This window comes from Balaenoptera ricei, chromosome 9, assembly GCF_028023285.1.
Source record: "Balaenoptera ricei isolate mBalRic1 chromosome 9, mBalRic1.hap2, whole genome shotgun sequence".
Classification (NCBI taxonomy): Eukaryota; Metazoa; Chordata; class Mammalia; order Artiodactyla; family Balaenopteridae; genus Balaenoptera; species Balaenoptera ricei.
In genome coordinates, this window is record NC_082647.1 from 43,593,305 (window position 1) to 43,609,204 (window position 15,900).

General features: G+C 43.0%; 1 protein-coding gene across 2 annotated transcripts in view; it reads right to left on the bottom strand.

Moving 5' to 3' along the window:
- Nucleotides 1-15,198, bottom strand: part of NPSR1 (neuropeptide S receptor 1) — a 154,573-nt gene extending 139,375 nt beyond the window's left edge. For both annotated transcript variants that reach the window (XM_059932709.1, XM_059932708.1), the window contains exon 1: nucleotides 15,055-15,198. In XM_059932709.1, coding sequence (XP_059788692.1) covers nucleotides 15,055-15,198 — 144 coding nt within the window. The remainder of the gene's footprint in view (nucleotides 1-15,054) is intronic.
- Nucleotides 15,199-15,900: the final 702 nt, after the last annotated feature.

Genomic DNA, 15,900 nt, shown 5'->3' on the forward strand with positions numbered 1-15,900 from the left:
CTGGGGTCCGCGCTGTTAGCCGCGGCTCGCGCCCGCCTCTGGAGTTCGTCTAGGCGGCGCTCTGAATCCCCTCTCCTTGCGCGCCGCGAAACAAAGAGGCAAGAAAAAGTCTCTTGCCTCTTCGGCGGCTGCAGACCTCCTCTCTGGCTCCCTCCCGGCTCGCCGCGGCACGCCAACCCCTTCAGGCTGTGTTCACGCAGCCAACCCCAGTCCTCTCCCTGCGATCCGACCGAAGCCCGCACCTCAGCTCCCAGCCCCGCCTGCCCCAGCGGGTGAGCAGACAAGCCTCTCGGGCTGGTGAGCGCTGCTCGGCGCTGAGCCTCTGTGCGGGAATCTCTCCGTTTTTCCCTCTGCGCCCCTGTTGCTGTGGGATCCGCGCTGATAGCCGCGCGGCTCGCACCCGTCTCTGGATTTCGTTTAGGCAGCGCTCTGAATCCCCTCTCCTTGCGCGCCGCGAAACAAAGAGGCAAGAAAAAGTCTCTTGCCTCTTCGGCAGCTGCAGACTTTTTCCCGGACTCCCTCCCGGCTAGCACCAAAGCCAGAGCCTCAGCTCCCAGCCCCCGCCTGCCCCGGCGGGTGAGCAGACAAGCCTCTCGGGCTGGTGAGTGCTGGTTGGCGCCGAGCCTCTGTGCGGGAGTCTCTCCGCTTTGCCCTCCGCACCCCTGTGGCTGCGCTCTCCTCCGAAGCTTCCCCCCTCTGCCACCTGCAGTCTCTGCCCGCAAAGGGGCTTCCTAGTGCCTGGAAACCTTTCCTCCTTCACGGCTCCCTCCCACTGGCGCAGGTCCCGTCCCTATTCTTTTGTCTCTGTTATTTCTTTTTTCTTTTACCCTACCCAAGTACGTGGGGATTTTCTTGCCTTTTGGGAGGTCTGACGTCTTCTGCCAGCGTTCAGTGGGTGTTCTGTAGGAGCAGTTCCACGTGTAGATGTATTTCTGCTGTATCTGTGGGAAGGAAGGTGATCTCCGCGTCTTACTCTTCCGCCATCTTGCCCCCTCCTTGGGTAGTTTTTTGAACTAGTGTTTTTAAAAGTACTTTTAGTATTTTTTTTTTTTCATAGCATTACCTAAGTGAATCACGCGGTCATTATCTGAAATGTGAAGAATAATTCTGAAAAATGTAGGGCTCTTTTCTTTGGGAAGGGGGAGAAACTTTCTCTTTCTTGGTTACTCGGAAACATACAATCCATTCTGAATCACTGTTTATAAAACTCTGTTCAATCCCTTTGTAATCTAGATAATAGCAGGATGAGAAACATGAGAAGAGCCGGCCCCTGCACCACCCAAAGGTAGAATATATGAAATGTCTATTTGACTCTCACTTTCAACGGCTTGGCTTCAGTACTCTAAATGTGTAGTTTTGCACTTGGTATTTGTATCACTTGGGAAAGTGTTCAGCTCAAAAATAAAAGCCCACTTAACCATGGCTTAAACACATAAAATTATCTTTTTCACATAATAAGAAATCTGAAGATAGGTAGCTGCTGTCCTAACTCATTGAAATTGCCTTAGCTTTTCTTTTGTGTTTGCAAATGGCTGCTGCAGCTCCATGCATTGTGTCTGAATTCAAGGGAGGAAGTAAAATTCCAGCCACGTCTTTCTCTTTTTATCAAAAAAAAAAAAAAAAAGAGAAACCTTTATCAGAAATCTCATAGACTTCCAATTAGTTTCTCAAACTGTGCTACCGTTTACTACAAGGGAGTATTCAGCTGGGAAAGTGAGAAGGAGGTTGAGATTAACTATGGGGTCAACCAAACAGCATTGCTATCTACAGGAGTCTATTCAGGACCTGTTCCTGAACACACTTTCCCCTTCTCCAGGCTCATGTAGTTCCTCCTTCCACCAATGCTGTTGATGTTTTCCAAAATTTGGTAGCATCATCAATATTCCTCACTAGTACTAAATATTATATAGTAAAGATTCATGCTAAGTGGCTAATGGTTGATGTCTACTTGTAAAGTAGAATAAAGAAGACCCTTGGAAAACATTCATAGAGCTATATCCTGAATTCTTTGTCAATATTTACGCTTAGCACAGTGCTAAGTCTATGATAGGGTTCATTGACTCTTCAAGACTCTCTGAGGGTCTTATCAAGGCTGGGCATGACTGGTGGCACTGGAGGCAAGTGATAAAACAAGATACAGCTCCTGTCCTCATGGAGCATAGTTTGTAGACACCATGAGATAGATAACAAATGCATAGACATATAATGTCATTAAATCAAAGACTCTTGAGGAGGTGACGTTTAAGCAAAACCTATGTGAAGTGAGAACTTCATTATTCTGTCTATTTTGATCCATACTTTGTGCTTTTGGAGGTTCCTCCATCTTGAATTCCGTACTAATCTTCTAAATCTGTATCCCGTTTCAGGTCCTCTGGGGGTTTTAGCATTACCTCCACTATGCTGTCACTTGGGGGTTTATAACTTTTAAATGAAACATGCTTTGAGGAAAGATACATCGCTATAGAATAATTTTTATTAAGTAATACTTTATACAGAGGAAAATTCACCCTTTGAATGCTTAGTTTTGTGAATTTTGACAAACTTAACCATCATTGCAATCAAGATGTAGAATAGTTCGATAATCCAAAGACAGTCACCTGTGCCCTTTTGTAGTCAACCTCTTCACAACAACCACTCATTTGTTTTCTGTTCTTAGAGTTTTGTTTTCTCAGCAACATCATGTAAATGAAGTCATTATAGCATTTTGAGTCTGGCTCCTTTCACTTAGCATAATGCATTTGAAATTCATCCACGTTGTTTTGTGTATCTGTAAGTTTATTATTTTCATTGCCAAGTAATATTCCATTGTGTAGATGTACTACAGTTTATCCATCCTCTAACTGCTGGACATTTGAGTTGTTTCCAGTTTCTGGCAATTTCAAATGAAGCCAGTATAAGTGTTGACATATAGGCTTTTATGTAGATATAAGTTTTATTTTTCTTGGGCAAATACCCAGCAGTAGGATTTTGGGGTTGTATAATAAATGTATGTTTAACTTTATAAGAAAATGGCAAAAAGTTTCCAAACTGTCTTTACCATTTTGCTTTGCCATCAGTAATGTATGATGGTTCTAGTTGCTTCACGCCCTTGCCAGTTCTTGATATCATCAGTGTATTTTTATTTCAGCCATTCTAATAAGTGGGTGGTGGTATTTCATCGAGGTTTTATTTTGCATTTCACCAGTGATCAAGGATGTTAAGCATTTTTTTCATGTGCTTAGTCACCATTTGGTGAAATATCTGTTTGAAAGTTTCCTATTGTTTTAAGTTGGGATTTTTGTTTCTTTGTACTGGATTTTAAGAATTATTTATATCTTCTGGATAAAAATTATTTATTAGATTTGTGATTTATAGATATTTCCTCCTACTATGTGATTTGCTTTTTTATTCTCTTAATAGCATCTTTTAAATTATAGAAGTTCTTAATTTTAACAAAGTCCAATTTAATAAAGTTTTCCTTTATGGATTGTGCCATTAGTGTTGTATGTAAGAAATTTTTGCCTAATCCAAGGTCACAAAGTTTATCTCCTATATTGTCTTTTTATTTTATTTTAGGTTTGTTTTATTTTAGGGTTTACACTTAGGTATGTGATCCATTTGGGGTTAATTTTTATGGGGTGTAAGGTTTGGGCAGGGGTTCCCTTCTTACATATGGCTATCCATTTATTCCAGCAACAATTTTGCTTTTCTCCATTGAATTGCCTTTTTATTTTTGTCAAAAATTAAGTGACCATATATGATTGAGTCTATTTCTGGACTCCCTATTTGTTCCATTTCTGGTTGTCTATCCTTTCCTCAATACCACACTGTAGCTTTATAGTAAGTCGTAACAAGCTAGTGTGAGTTCCCCAACTTTATTCTTTTTGAGAATTGTTGTGGCTGTTCAATTTCCTTTGCCTTTCCACACACCTTTTAGAATCATCTTATCAATTTGAGCCCCCATGTCATCGTCCTTCCCTGCCTCTGCCAATCTTCTCTGATTCCCCAAACCTGCATATGATTGGACAGGATGTCCCACGGCTTACTTCCTGCCCACTCTCAGGCATTCCTTGTCTGAGCACTGACACCACTCACTGGGTCATTATAACTGACTCTCTTTCCTCAGTGTCCCCTCCCTACATCCCATCCAGCACTCTGCCGCCTGATTAATCTCTCTCAGTCACAGTTTTCACTGCTAACACTTTTGCTAATAAAACTTCAAAGATTTCTTCTTGCCTATAAGGAAAAAAATCCATATTGTTTAGTCTAATGGTCCACTTGGGCCTTTTTATCTCTCTCTTTTATCTAAACTCAAAGCTTCTGTTTACCTGTCTTCAATGAAGATCGACTTGATTTTCTATGTAGAAATCCTTTTTTTTTTTAATTCCCACTTCATTTTTATTTTTTTAACATCTTTATTAGAGTATAATTGCTTTACAAAGGTGTTAGTTTCTGCTTTATAACAAAGTGAATCAGCTATACATATACATATATCCCCATATCTCCTTCTTCTTGCGTCTCCCTCCCTATCCCACCCCTCTAGGTGGACACAAAGCACCAAGCTGATCTCCCTGTGCTATGCGGCTGCTTCCCACTAGCTATCTGTTTTACATTTGGTAGTGTATATATGTCCATGCCACTCTCTCACTTCGTCCCAGCTTACACTTCCCCCTCCCCGTGTCCTCAAGTCCATTCTCTACGTCTGCGTCTTTATTCCTGTCCTGCCCCTAAGTTCTTCAGAACCACTTTTTTTTTTTAAGATTCCATATATATGTGTTAGCATACTGTATTTGTTTTTCTCTTTCTGACTTCCTTCACTCTGTATGACAGACTCTAGGTCCATCCACCTCACTACAAATAACTCAGTTTCGTTTCTTTTTATGGCTGAGTAATATTCCATTGTATATATGTGCCACATCTTCTTTATTCATTCATCTGTCGATAGACACTTAGGTTGCTTCCATGTCCTGGCTATTGTAAATAGAGCTGCAATGAACATTGTGGTACATGACTCTTCTTGAATTATGGTTTTCTCAGGGTATATGCCCAGTAGTGGGATTGCTGGGTCATATGGTAGTTCTACTTTTAGTTTTTTAAGGAACCTCCATATTGTTCTCCATAGTGGCTGTATCAATTTACATTCCCACCAACAGTGCAAGAAGGTTCCCTTTTCTCCACACCCTCTCCGGCATTTATTGTTTGTAGATTTTTTGATGATGGCCATTCTGACTGGTGTGAGGTGATACCTCATTGTAGTTTTGATTTGCATTTCTCTAATGATTAATGATGTTGAGCATTCTTTCATGTGTTTGTTGGCAATCTGTATATCTTCTTTGGAGAAATGTCTATTTAGATCTTCTGCCCATTTTTGGATTGGGTTGTTTGTGTTTTTGATATTGAGCTGCTTGTAAATTTTGGAGATTAATCCTTTGTCCGTTGCTTCATTTGCAAATATTTTCTGCCATTCTGAGGGTTGTGTTTTCATCTTGTTTATGTTTTGCTTTGCTGTGCAAAAGCTTTTAAGTTTCATTAGGTCCCATTTGTTTATTTTTGTTTTTATTTCCATTTCTCTAGGAGGTGGGTCAAAAAGGATCTTGCTGTGATTTATGTCATAGAATGTTTTGCCTATGTTCTCCTCTAAGAGTTTAATAGTGTCTGGTCTTACATTTAGGTCTTTAATCCATTTTAAGTTTACTTTTGTGTATGGTGTTAAGGAGTGTTCTAATTTCATTCTTTTACATGTAGCTGTCCAGTTTTCCCAGCACCACTTATTGAAGAGGCTGTCTTTTCTCCATTGTATATTCTTGCTTCCTTTATCAAAAATAAGGTGACCATATGTGTGTGGCTTTATCTCCGGGCTTTCTATCCTATTCCATTGATCTATATTTCTGTTTTTGTGCCAGTACCATACTGTCTTGATTACTGTAGCTTTGTAGTAGTCTGAAGTCAGGGAGTCTGATTCCTCGAGCTCCGTTTTTCTTTCTCAAGATTGCTCTGGCTATTCGGGGTCTTTTGTGTTTCCATACAAATTATGAAATTTTTTGTTCTAGTTCTGTGGAAATCCTCCTTTTTAACTTGCTTATGTCTCATTCTGTCACCTCCCCCTCACCCCTGTCTTTTCTCCCCTTATCTAAGTGACTGCATTCTCTTCCCTTGTATCATAATTATTGACTCTCTCTTTCCCCCATTAGACAGAATTGTCTGAGAATGACGTACCTGTTTTGTTCATCTTTGAAACCCCAGTGCCTAAAGTAATAGTCAAGCCCATCTGTGATTCTCAACTGGGTAAGGTAAAGGGGCACATGACATATGGGGAACAAAGGAATACAGTTTAAAAGATTGCATTCTGCATGTTTATACTTTGACTTATTTTTAGATATGATATTTAATTTTTTTTGAAATTTAAATTGAGAGAGAAATATTTATGTTTATCTATAAGTGTTAAGAATTTAAAAGGCTGAAATCACCTTAGTAATATTTGTTGAATGAAAGCATTAGTTTCCCAGCCCCTTAGGACAGTGATAAATCCTCTTTGGCTCCCTAGTCCCTAGTATAGGGTCCTACCCAGCGAAAGCAGCTGTAGTCTCACTGTTCACAGCAGAGACACATTTTCTGCTTGAAGTGTCCAGAGGCAGCAGACAGGAACCATGTGTGACTACCTGATTGAGATTCTAGTAGACAAGGCTGACACATTCACCCCACTGGAGCAGATCCTGTTGTCCACAAGTGGTGCCCTCTGCCCTCTGCACTTTGCAGAAGATCTCTGTGGCTGAGTTTCTATAATCAGGCATCAGAACACATAAATGGAGAGCAGGGATGTAAATGTTAACACCCTTGTCCAAAACCTGCCCGATGTTTTAGGGCTCAGAAGTGGATGGCTTCCAGGTCTCAGATGTGGAACCAGAGCTGACGACAAGGGAAGGGGAACAGACAGATCTTGGATGTTGTTTGCTTCAGGTCTAATGACCTGTCTACACATCCTCCCGCCAATAGGGCATGCTGTGGTGTCAGGAATTCCCTAAAATCATGGTACCTTTAAGTTCAAACCCAGTGGCTTGTAGAATAAGGATTAAGACTCCATCCACTCTAATGTGTTCACACAAATTTACTGAGACCTTAGGAATAAACTTGTTATACAGATTGTTTCTTGATATGCTCTTTCATTCAACAAAATATTTTTTGACCATTTGTCTACCATGTGTCAGGCACTACACTAGGGGTAGTGGGATCTAGAGCTGCCTTAAAATGACTGACATCTTGTGTGTGTGTTGGTCTATGTTTATGTGCACACATATGTCTGTGTGTGTGTGTAGGTGGGCATGCATGTCAAGAGATGAATCTTGTTGCACAGAGATTTGAAGTGCTTTGGAAGCATAAGAATAGTGATGATGCTGATCTACTAAACAATCTGAATTCTTCACAGATGAGGGGGCAATTGAGCTGAGATGTGATACCAGAAGAAAAAGCTGTGAGAAAGGCATTCCTGCCAAAGGTAATATTTCCCTGGAATATGATATTCAGTGCAGCATGGTACAGGAGGAGAGGAGAGGAGATGGGAGGGGGTGTTCCAGTCAGACTGTGCAGAGCCAGAAGGCCAAGGCTGAAGAGTTTGGGTTTTATCGTGCAGAAGGTGAAGGTCAAACCAAGCTTTACAGCAGTGTACTATGTTCCCCGCACTGGGGGCATTCAGTTAAGCTACATTTCCTATGCCCATCAGCTAATTAATTCTTGCCAACGGAATCGGAGTCAGTCATGTGTCATTTCAGGCCAAAGCAGATAAGAGAAGCTTTGCCATCTCCCTTGGAAACTGCTTGTTCTAGAAGGCAGAGCTACAAGTTGATCTGCTTGTAACTGGGACGTGAGAGAAAAATAAACTTTTGACGTGTTAAACCACTGAGATTCAGGGTTTAGTTTTTCACTGTTGCAGAGACTAACCTATCCCGACTAAAATCGGCAGTAGACCATGTTTATTTTTCCTTTTCTTTTTCTTTGTTTCTTTCTTGCTTCCTTTCATTTTATTTTTTAGAAAGTACACACCTCTAACTCCTATCAGACTTCATGTTCACATCTGGTTACAAAAAGGAATGCTATTTTAAACCCTCCTAGAGGGGATAGGGAGTCAAGTGAAATCATGTGATGTCAAGTTGTTAACTGTACGATGCTGCAAAGGGTAAGAGACCCGTCATTTTCAGGCAGCTGTCAATACTGTCTAAGTGAAAAAAAAATTAGTTCTTAATGACTTCATCACGACCTTGGGTGGTTTTGCCATCCTGTGGCCCAGAAAATCTTTCTGCCAGGGTAGAAGCTCATCTCTTTTGGATGGGATATAATTTCCCATCTCTGTAAAAAGCCCTTCTTGTAGTGGGCCATTAAGCTTGCATAGATAAAAATTAGATAGTGTATAAGGATAATAAAGTAAGAAGTGGAATCTTCTCTAAATATCCTGTTCTACATTTTTCATGGTCTAGTTGAAAGAAAAGAAACAGCTCAATTCAACACCACTGTTTGAGGGCCTAATGCACGTTAAAAAGCTGTCCTGAAGCTCCTCAACTGCAGGGGTCTCTCAGAATCTTCAGAAGCTTCTTCCGTGTAGATAATGGGGGCTCCTCATCTCACAGTCAGTAGCTTTAGAAAGGAGTGAAACAACTAATCCTTGGGGCTGTAACAGCTAACATTTATCAGACACTGTACTCTAGGCCATCACTGTTCTTAACGGCCTCACAAGCATTTAATCACTTAACTCGTCACAACAGCCCTCTGAAGGACACTTAATTCTCAGCATCATTTGTCAGGTAAGTAAACCAAGGCACAGGTAGAAGCAAACTGCCCCAAGTTCACAGCTCGATGGTGGTGGCACTGGGACCTGACCCCAGCAGTCCGACTTTACAGCCTGTGCCTCACTACAGTGATGGGGAAGATTCGAGAGCCTGAGTTTACCTGGGGATGACTAGGCTACTTCTTCTGCCATCAGCTGGACTGAGAGGTCCAGAGAGAAGCTAAGTTCAGTTACAGAAGATAAAGTTACATTTCTTGTCCACTTGAGTACATAGCTCGAAACATTCTTTTTTTTTTTTTTTAAATAAATAGGTATTTTTTATAGTGGGTAATGTGAAGACTTCAGATGAAATAGACTGAGAAACTGATTGGAAATTGAATGCAAACTAAGACCACTTGACTGTTACTGAAATGAATAGCCCAGTTTGCTTTTTTTTTTTTTTTTTTTAAAGAAATTCACGTTCTTTTATTTATTTATTTATTTATTTATGACTGTGTTGAGTCTTCGTTTCTGTGCGAGGGCTTTCTCTAGTTGCGGCAAGTGGGGACCACTCTTCATTGCGGTGCGCGGGCCTCTCACCATCGCGGCCTCTCTTGTTGCGGAGCACAGGCTCCAGACGCGCAGGCTCAGTAATTGTGGCTCACGGGCCCAGTTGCTCCGTGGCATGTGGGATCTTCCCAGACCAGGGCTCGAACCCGTGTCCCCTGCATTGGCAGGCAGATTCTCAACCACTGCGCCACCAGGGAAGCCCGCTCGAAACATTCTTACCCACTGTATCAACAGGAAATTATTTCAAGGATGACGGGGTGACTTTTTTTTTTTTTGAAGCATTCATGGATATGCCTCCTTTCTATACTTCCTTGAGAAAACCTCCCAGAGTCCAGGCAGCCAGAGAACTCTACCCCATCTGCCCTCAGGGTAGTTTTTACTCCAGCAACGCAGACAAAGAGAAACAAGTCAGCTCGGGGCTTTCAAAAATACCTCATGGAGGATATCATAAATAGCTTGAAGAGAAGTGTCTTTTTCCTTTGCAAGAGGTTGTGTCATTTGAGCATTCAGAGCAGAGAGTCTGGAATAATAAATTTGTCAGAAAACAGTCAAGTCAGTTTCCCCACCAGAGAGAAAGCAGGCAGCGGGAGACAGGCGTGTCAGACGGTACAATAGTGGTACAGAATGTGAGAGGCTATTGTATTGGCCCCTTCTAAGACTACCACAAAGAGAGAGCAGGAGACCAAGGCTGGGAGCACAGGATTAAAAGGTGCTGAGCTCCACTTACTGTATAGGAACCAGGGGATGGCAGCCCCTGGGGATTTACCCAGATTTTATGGCGTGGGAGTTGAATAGATACGATGGCCACGTGAAGAGAGAGGACCAGCCCAAATTTGGGAAGGAAGCAGTCAAACTTTTTATTCCCAGGAAGGATCCAGAAATTCAGCCGAAGTTGAGAGAGGGAAAGAGGGAGATGTGGGCACCCGTGTACCTGATGGAAACGAGACAAAGTTACGCTGCAGCAGAAAGCAGTGCAGTCTGACCTGGGCCAGATGGAGATCCAGACAAGGGTCTGGAACTAACATGACCACTTATGAAGGCCAGACAGTCCTCTTCATCTTAGCTGACACCAACTCGCCCAGATTCCTCCCAAGGTCAGCCTCCCTCCCTCACTCTGACCACACACATGTGAACACACACGCTGTAGAAGCATCATTCCTAGAGCTTAGATGCCTTTCCTGAGTCAGAAAGTGGGAAAACCCTTCACAGGCTGGAAAACTCTGCAATTCTGAGTTTACTCCGAATGAACTAAGATTGTTTCCTGCCATCAGATATATTAGTGATCCAAAGAGAAAGTTAGTTAAGGAAGTTTCCCTTTTTCACACACTAGAGTACATAGCTTGGGAACTGCACAATAGCCTTGTGGAGCCAACAGATGACACGTGTGCCTTTCTCAAGGACATGGAGTGAAGGTGAATATGGTAGAGCTGGCCCAGGGCAAGGGATTGGAAAGCGGTGTGCAGAAAAAGGCAGTGATAGCAGCCCTTTAATAATTATCTAACTGGGCAAAATTAGTAGTAATTTCCCTATGAACAGCCACATTATTCAACTCTCGAAACTCAAAATGAACATACTGAATGAAACTGATTAGAGGAGGACAAAAAAATGTAAATGCAAGACCCTTGTTATAACTTGCAGGAGATACATTGGGAGGTCCAGGACTGAGGGCTCCTGGATTCCAGGAAGGGCATCCCTGACATTGTCCTGGGGTCCAAGCAGGAAGTGAGACTGGCAAGTCCTGCAGAGCTGTGATGGGACAAGAGGAGGGTTCAGGGAAGCAGGCAAGTGGGCAGAGAGGAGCTGAAGTGACAGTCACTGAAGGTGAAAATGCTGGTACACAGTAGGTAGAGAGAGATCTTAGAAATGACTTGTCAGCCTAAATATAATAAAAACAAGCACAGTATACTTAAGCTTCTTAAATTAAGCTTTTCCTAAAGCCTAGTGTGAGATAATTGGGACATGGGTTGAACTGAAATTGGCTTTTGTTATATTAATGAGGAAGGGTGTGTTAACAAAATTAACAGTAAGACTGCAGGCAAAGGGTGCAAAACAAAGGCAACAAACTGTCCAATCACCCTCAAGCACTTAGAAGCAACCATTTACATATAAACAATAGTTAGACTAATTGCATATCATTTGTAATGACCCACTGAAGGAGATTCAATAAAAGATCTTCAGGTAATATTTTCACAGTCTTGGTTCATATTTCTCCCCTCACTTGAGAGTAATAAAACTGAGTTCATTTGCATTATTTTATAATTTTGGCAATTTACTAATTCAGGCAGGTTTCCCTCCCAGTTACTTTGAATTAATTTTCTCATCATTAAGAATCAGGGATTCAGGAAACATTGCTAACGAATTCACAGTCAAAATTAAAGGCTATTAAGAAGAGAGTTTCATCTTTGTCTTCCACTTGGACAGGCTTATATTCAGGTCCTCCATTCACTTTCTGATGAGCCAGGTCTCATCCTTCTTGAAAGTGTCTGGTAGATTCTTGAAGCCCATATAATTGCTTAATGCTGGGGGCTAGGAATGGAGGAGGTGAACTGGATGAAACCTTGAACGTATGAGAAACTGGAAACTGTGAAGGAAACTGGGGCCTGAGCTGAGAACCTTGAACCCAGGACCACAGAGCGTTAGTCATGTGAAGCCCACGATAGAGGAAGGGGGAGGTGAACTCACCTCTGCCTTCCCCGCTGATATCCAAGGACACACTTAGGTTGACAGAGTAGGTTAGAGCAGTGGGGAGCAGGTGTAAGAATTTGGAGATGGAGATGGGGAAGAAAGAAAAGGCTCTGAGCTTGTGAAGAAAGGGCTAGTAAGATCTAGACAGGGATGTCTTGCCTTCTGCCAAGAGAGCTTTGGGTTCAGAGAAGTAGAGGGCTACGTAGGTAACTAGATTAGAAGTCCAGGCATGAAGACTCAATAAGGCAGCTGAGGCTAGGTAAGGCGGCAACGGGGTGGGTATGGGTTCTCCAGGGCTTAACCAGGTACGAGGTATGATGGCACAGCTACTTCCGTACCCACCCACTGGCAACTATAACTTAGCTTCATCACATTGGTTTAGAAATGGAATAAGGATGAGCCGAATGTGCCTGCAGAGAAGGACCTCGGTGAGTACAGCTGATAGAGACCCAGCAGGGCAGGGGCTGATGTGTGGAGTAGCAGTTAACAAGACCCCCACCTCTGTCACTAAGAAAGCAAACTTCCTGTTGCCCAGTCTGACAACATGTAGACAGTAGACAGAAACAGAACACCACACTTCATTTATTCAGTAAATGTTTATTGAGTAAGCCTAGCATGGTGCTGGTTTCCGGAGAAAACATGAAACAAACATCAGGCATTCCTTTCACTCAAGGAGCTTAATAGCTGTTACACATTTACCTGATGCTTATTGCTATAGCAGCTAAAGAGTGTTGGATTAAGTGTCAAGGAGAGAGATACACTCCAGGACACTACTGGAACTCAGAGGAGGGGTAGGTCAGGGGGGCTTCAGGGAGGAAGCAACCCAAGAGGAGCCTTAAAGAGTGGGTAGAATTTAGATAAACACAGGTGAAGATGGAAGGCAGTTCCAGATGGGAAGATACAACATGGGTTGAGAATTAAATGAGATACTTCGCAAAAGTCATTTAGAAAAATTCCTGTCACCAAGAAAGCCCACAGCCAGTGAAAGGTGTGACTATTGCTCTTGCTATTAGCTCTGGTAAGGCTGTTACCATTTCAATTTTGATGACATTTTTACTGCTTTTGGAAAAGGCAACGGAGATGAAAAGGACATGTTTGGGAGACAGTAAAGAAGCACATTTCTGACTTTCTTCTTGAGAAGGTTGTGGGATAAAAGGGTCACAGTTTTCATCAGAACAAGAGGAACAAGAGTTTGCATCCGAGCTGTTTCTGTATCAACCGTGCATCAAACCTGCTTATGCTCAAAGGGGACCACGGAAAAAGTTACACTAAGACACTTAAGCTAGTTCCCACCAACACCACTACTGACTTCTGTGTAACTAAAAATCACTGTTTTAATGAATGATTATATCTCTCAAAAAATGAAACAACATTCTAAGCTCCTGGCCAGACATAATTTCTCTCTTTCTGCTCCTCTCCTTGTCTAATGGTCCAATTGCTTGAGAGCAAACTTATTAATAGAAATGAGATGGAAACAATGTGATTTTCCTTAGTGCCTAGAGATGATGTTGCTAGGACAGTACAAACACTAGAAGAGAGTGAGAAGGGATTTGTTTGTCCAGATACTCAGAACATCCCCTTAGGAGCTGTATTCAAAAAATGGCAAATGAGATTTCAGCCGAGAATGATTACTGCCTGAATCTCAGCACAACTGCCTTATTGCCGATTATTATCCCTCTTGCAGTGGCCCGTCTCTCTCCATTCTGTTTGCTGTCATGTTCTATCAATATCAAAGAGGCTGCAGAGGCAGCATCGCTGAGAGGAGTGGTGTGTTTCCTGGGTGCAAAAAGCCTGCTTCTCTAAGATAGAATCTCTGGACCTGCAGGCTGATTTCATAGAGGGGATTATTCAGTCAACAGTAAATGGCCCCAAACTCCAATTTCAGCTTCTATTTTCTGTCGTGGAGCCGGGCAGCTGGGCTGTGTGTGAGCAAGCATGCGTTAGGAGGTGGTGCCTAGGGATGGTTCCCGTGCAGACAGCTGAAGTGACTCGTTCGGCTCTGCTTTGCTATATTGTCCCTTGGTGTCTCCAGCACCAGTGAGGCTGGCTCCCGGGACAGCTCCCCGCTGAAAGTTTTATTCTGAGTGTTGGCAAAGAAGCAAAGCTCCAAGGTGGATATTACAGCAATTCTGCTTTGTCGGTAAAAATCAAATCATTTCAAGGACACCCAGAGGATTAAAAAAAAAAAAAAAACCACTAGAATTTTTCCTGAAGTATTTTCCTTTTTGGTATAAAAGACCAGTTTGAGCCCTGGGAATTAGTGTAACACCTGAAAGCACCATCAGGCAGCCTGTGAAGTAACCTGACGTCCCAGCATTCCCATGCAAGAAGCAGGACACTGTTTTCCAGATGCCCGGTTTGTTCCTGACCACAGTCTTGTTCAGAAGAGGAAACAGTATTAGCTTAATGAGGACATTTTCCTCAATGTGGCCCTTGGATACTTTGAAGGTGAAACTCACCAAACTCTGATTTCCTCATCTGTTTTAGGAGGGCAACTTGTTGCAAACAGCGACACCACCAACTACAGTCAAAGACCCTATTTCTCACTGATGTTCAATGCAAAGGCTCAACAAAGAAAGTGTGATCCTTCCTTCCTTCCTCAGCGCTGTCTCTCACTGCATCAGGTACTGTCCTGGGCAATGTGGGCTTTCCACCCCTCTGATGTTCCTAGCAAAAAACTCACAACAGTAACCCTTACAAGAAACAGACATTTCAAGCACTACTACAGGATCAATTAAAAGTGCTTTCACCTAAGGAAAAGGGGAAAATTAAAAAGTCATCCACTCATGAATGTTACTCATGATTCACACATTTGCAGCAGCAGCAGAAAAACAAATAAACAACAAACCCCACCGGTACTCTTAAGAAATTACAATATAGGTCCCTGCACAGTATGAAAAACTCATTGCTTTAGATCATCAGGTTTTTTTTTTTTAACTCTTTTCAGTAAAGAAAATAAACTACACTCATTCACAATATTGGCTACGCTCTTTTAACTCAGTCTAACATTCTACTTTGTCTTACGACTTAAAATCAGTGTTCAGAGTGGAAGGCAGGAAACTCACCTTAAAGGAGTAGTAGAAGGAGCCCCACTCCTCTCCTTCCACCACTGCAGTGAAAGTCACCGTTTCCATGCAGAGGGTGGGAGAATCCAGTGTCTGCCCAGTCCCGTTGGACTTGGGGCTGCCCTCCATGAGGTTGGCCGGCATCGCTCAGGTGGGGCTGAGCCCAGCTGTCCCTGCGCCTGCAGCCAGGGACAGAGTCCTGCCCTCTCGTGAGAGCGGGGCAGCAGCTGCAGCTCTACACCTCCCCTGCCTCCCTAAGCTTCTGCTGGAGCTCAGCTGAGCAGAGACACAGAGCCCTGTGGAGCCCACCTCACTAGAGAGCCCTGCCTGCTTCCTGAAGCCACGTGCTGCTCAACACCCCACATTCCCGCCCAGCACAGGGGGCCTGGTCCCCAGGGCAGACAGGAGCCCCTCACAGCGACACACGTGGTTCCCCGGACAGGCCTCCCTGCTCAGTTGTACTTTTCCTCACTTCCGGGACAGACCGCCACACATCTGCTCCAGCTTCAACAATATAGGAATTTGGACTCAACAGACAGTGGATTCATTCAGGTCATGTTTGCATTTCTGAAATCAAATCATAATGATGCATTTGTTCCAGCTGAGGGTGCCTTCTGACTTAAAATCCTCACCCAGCCATTTACTTAGTAGCCTGAACGTTATTTCAGTAAATGTGGGCAAAGGGCACATTTGTATTTCACACCTGTGGTTCTCCTCTAGGTTTTCAGAGGGCAGTGCTCAGAAAAGCCTGGGGTCTGTGTTTGTCAGTTAGCCACGACCCCTCATGATGCGACTGGGATTGCTGCCTGGTAGATACTCTTATCACCTTGATGTTCTTTTATCTGA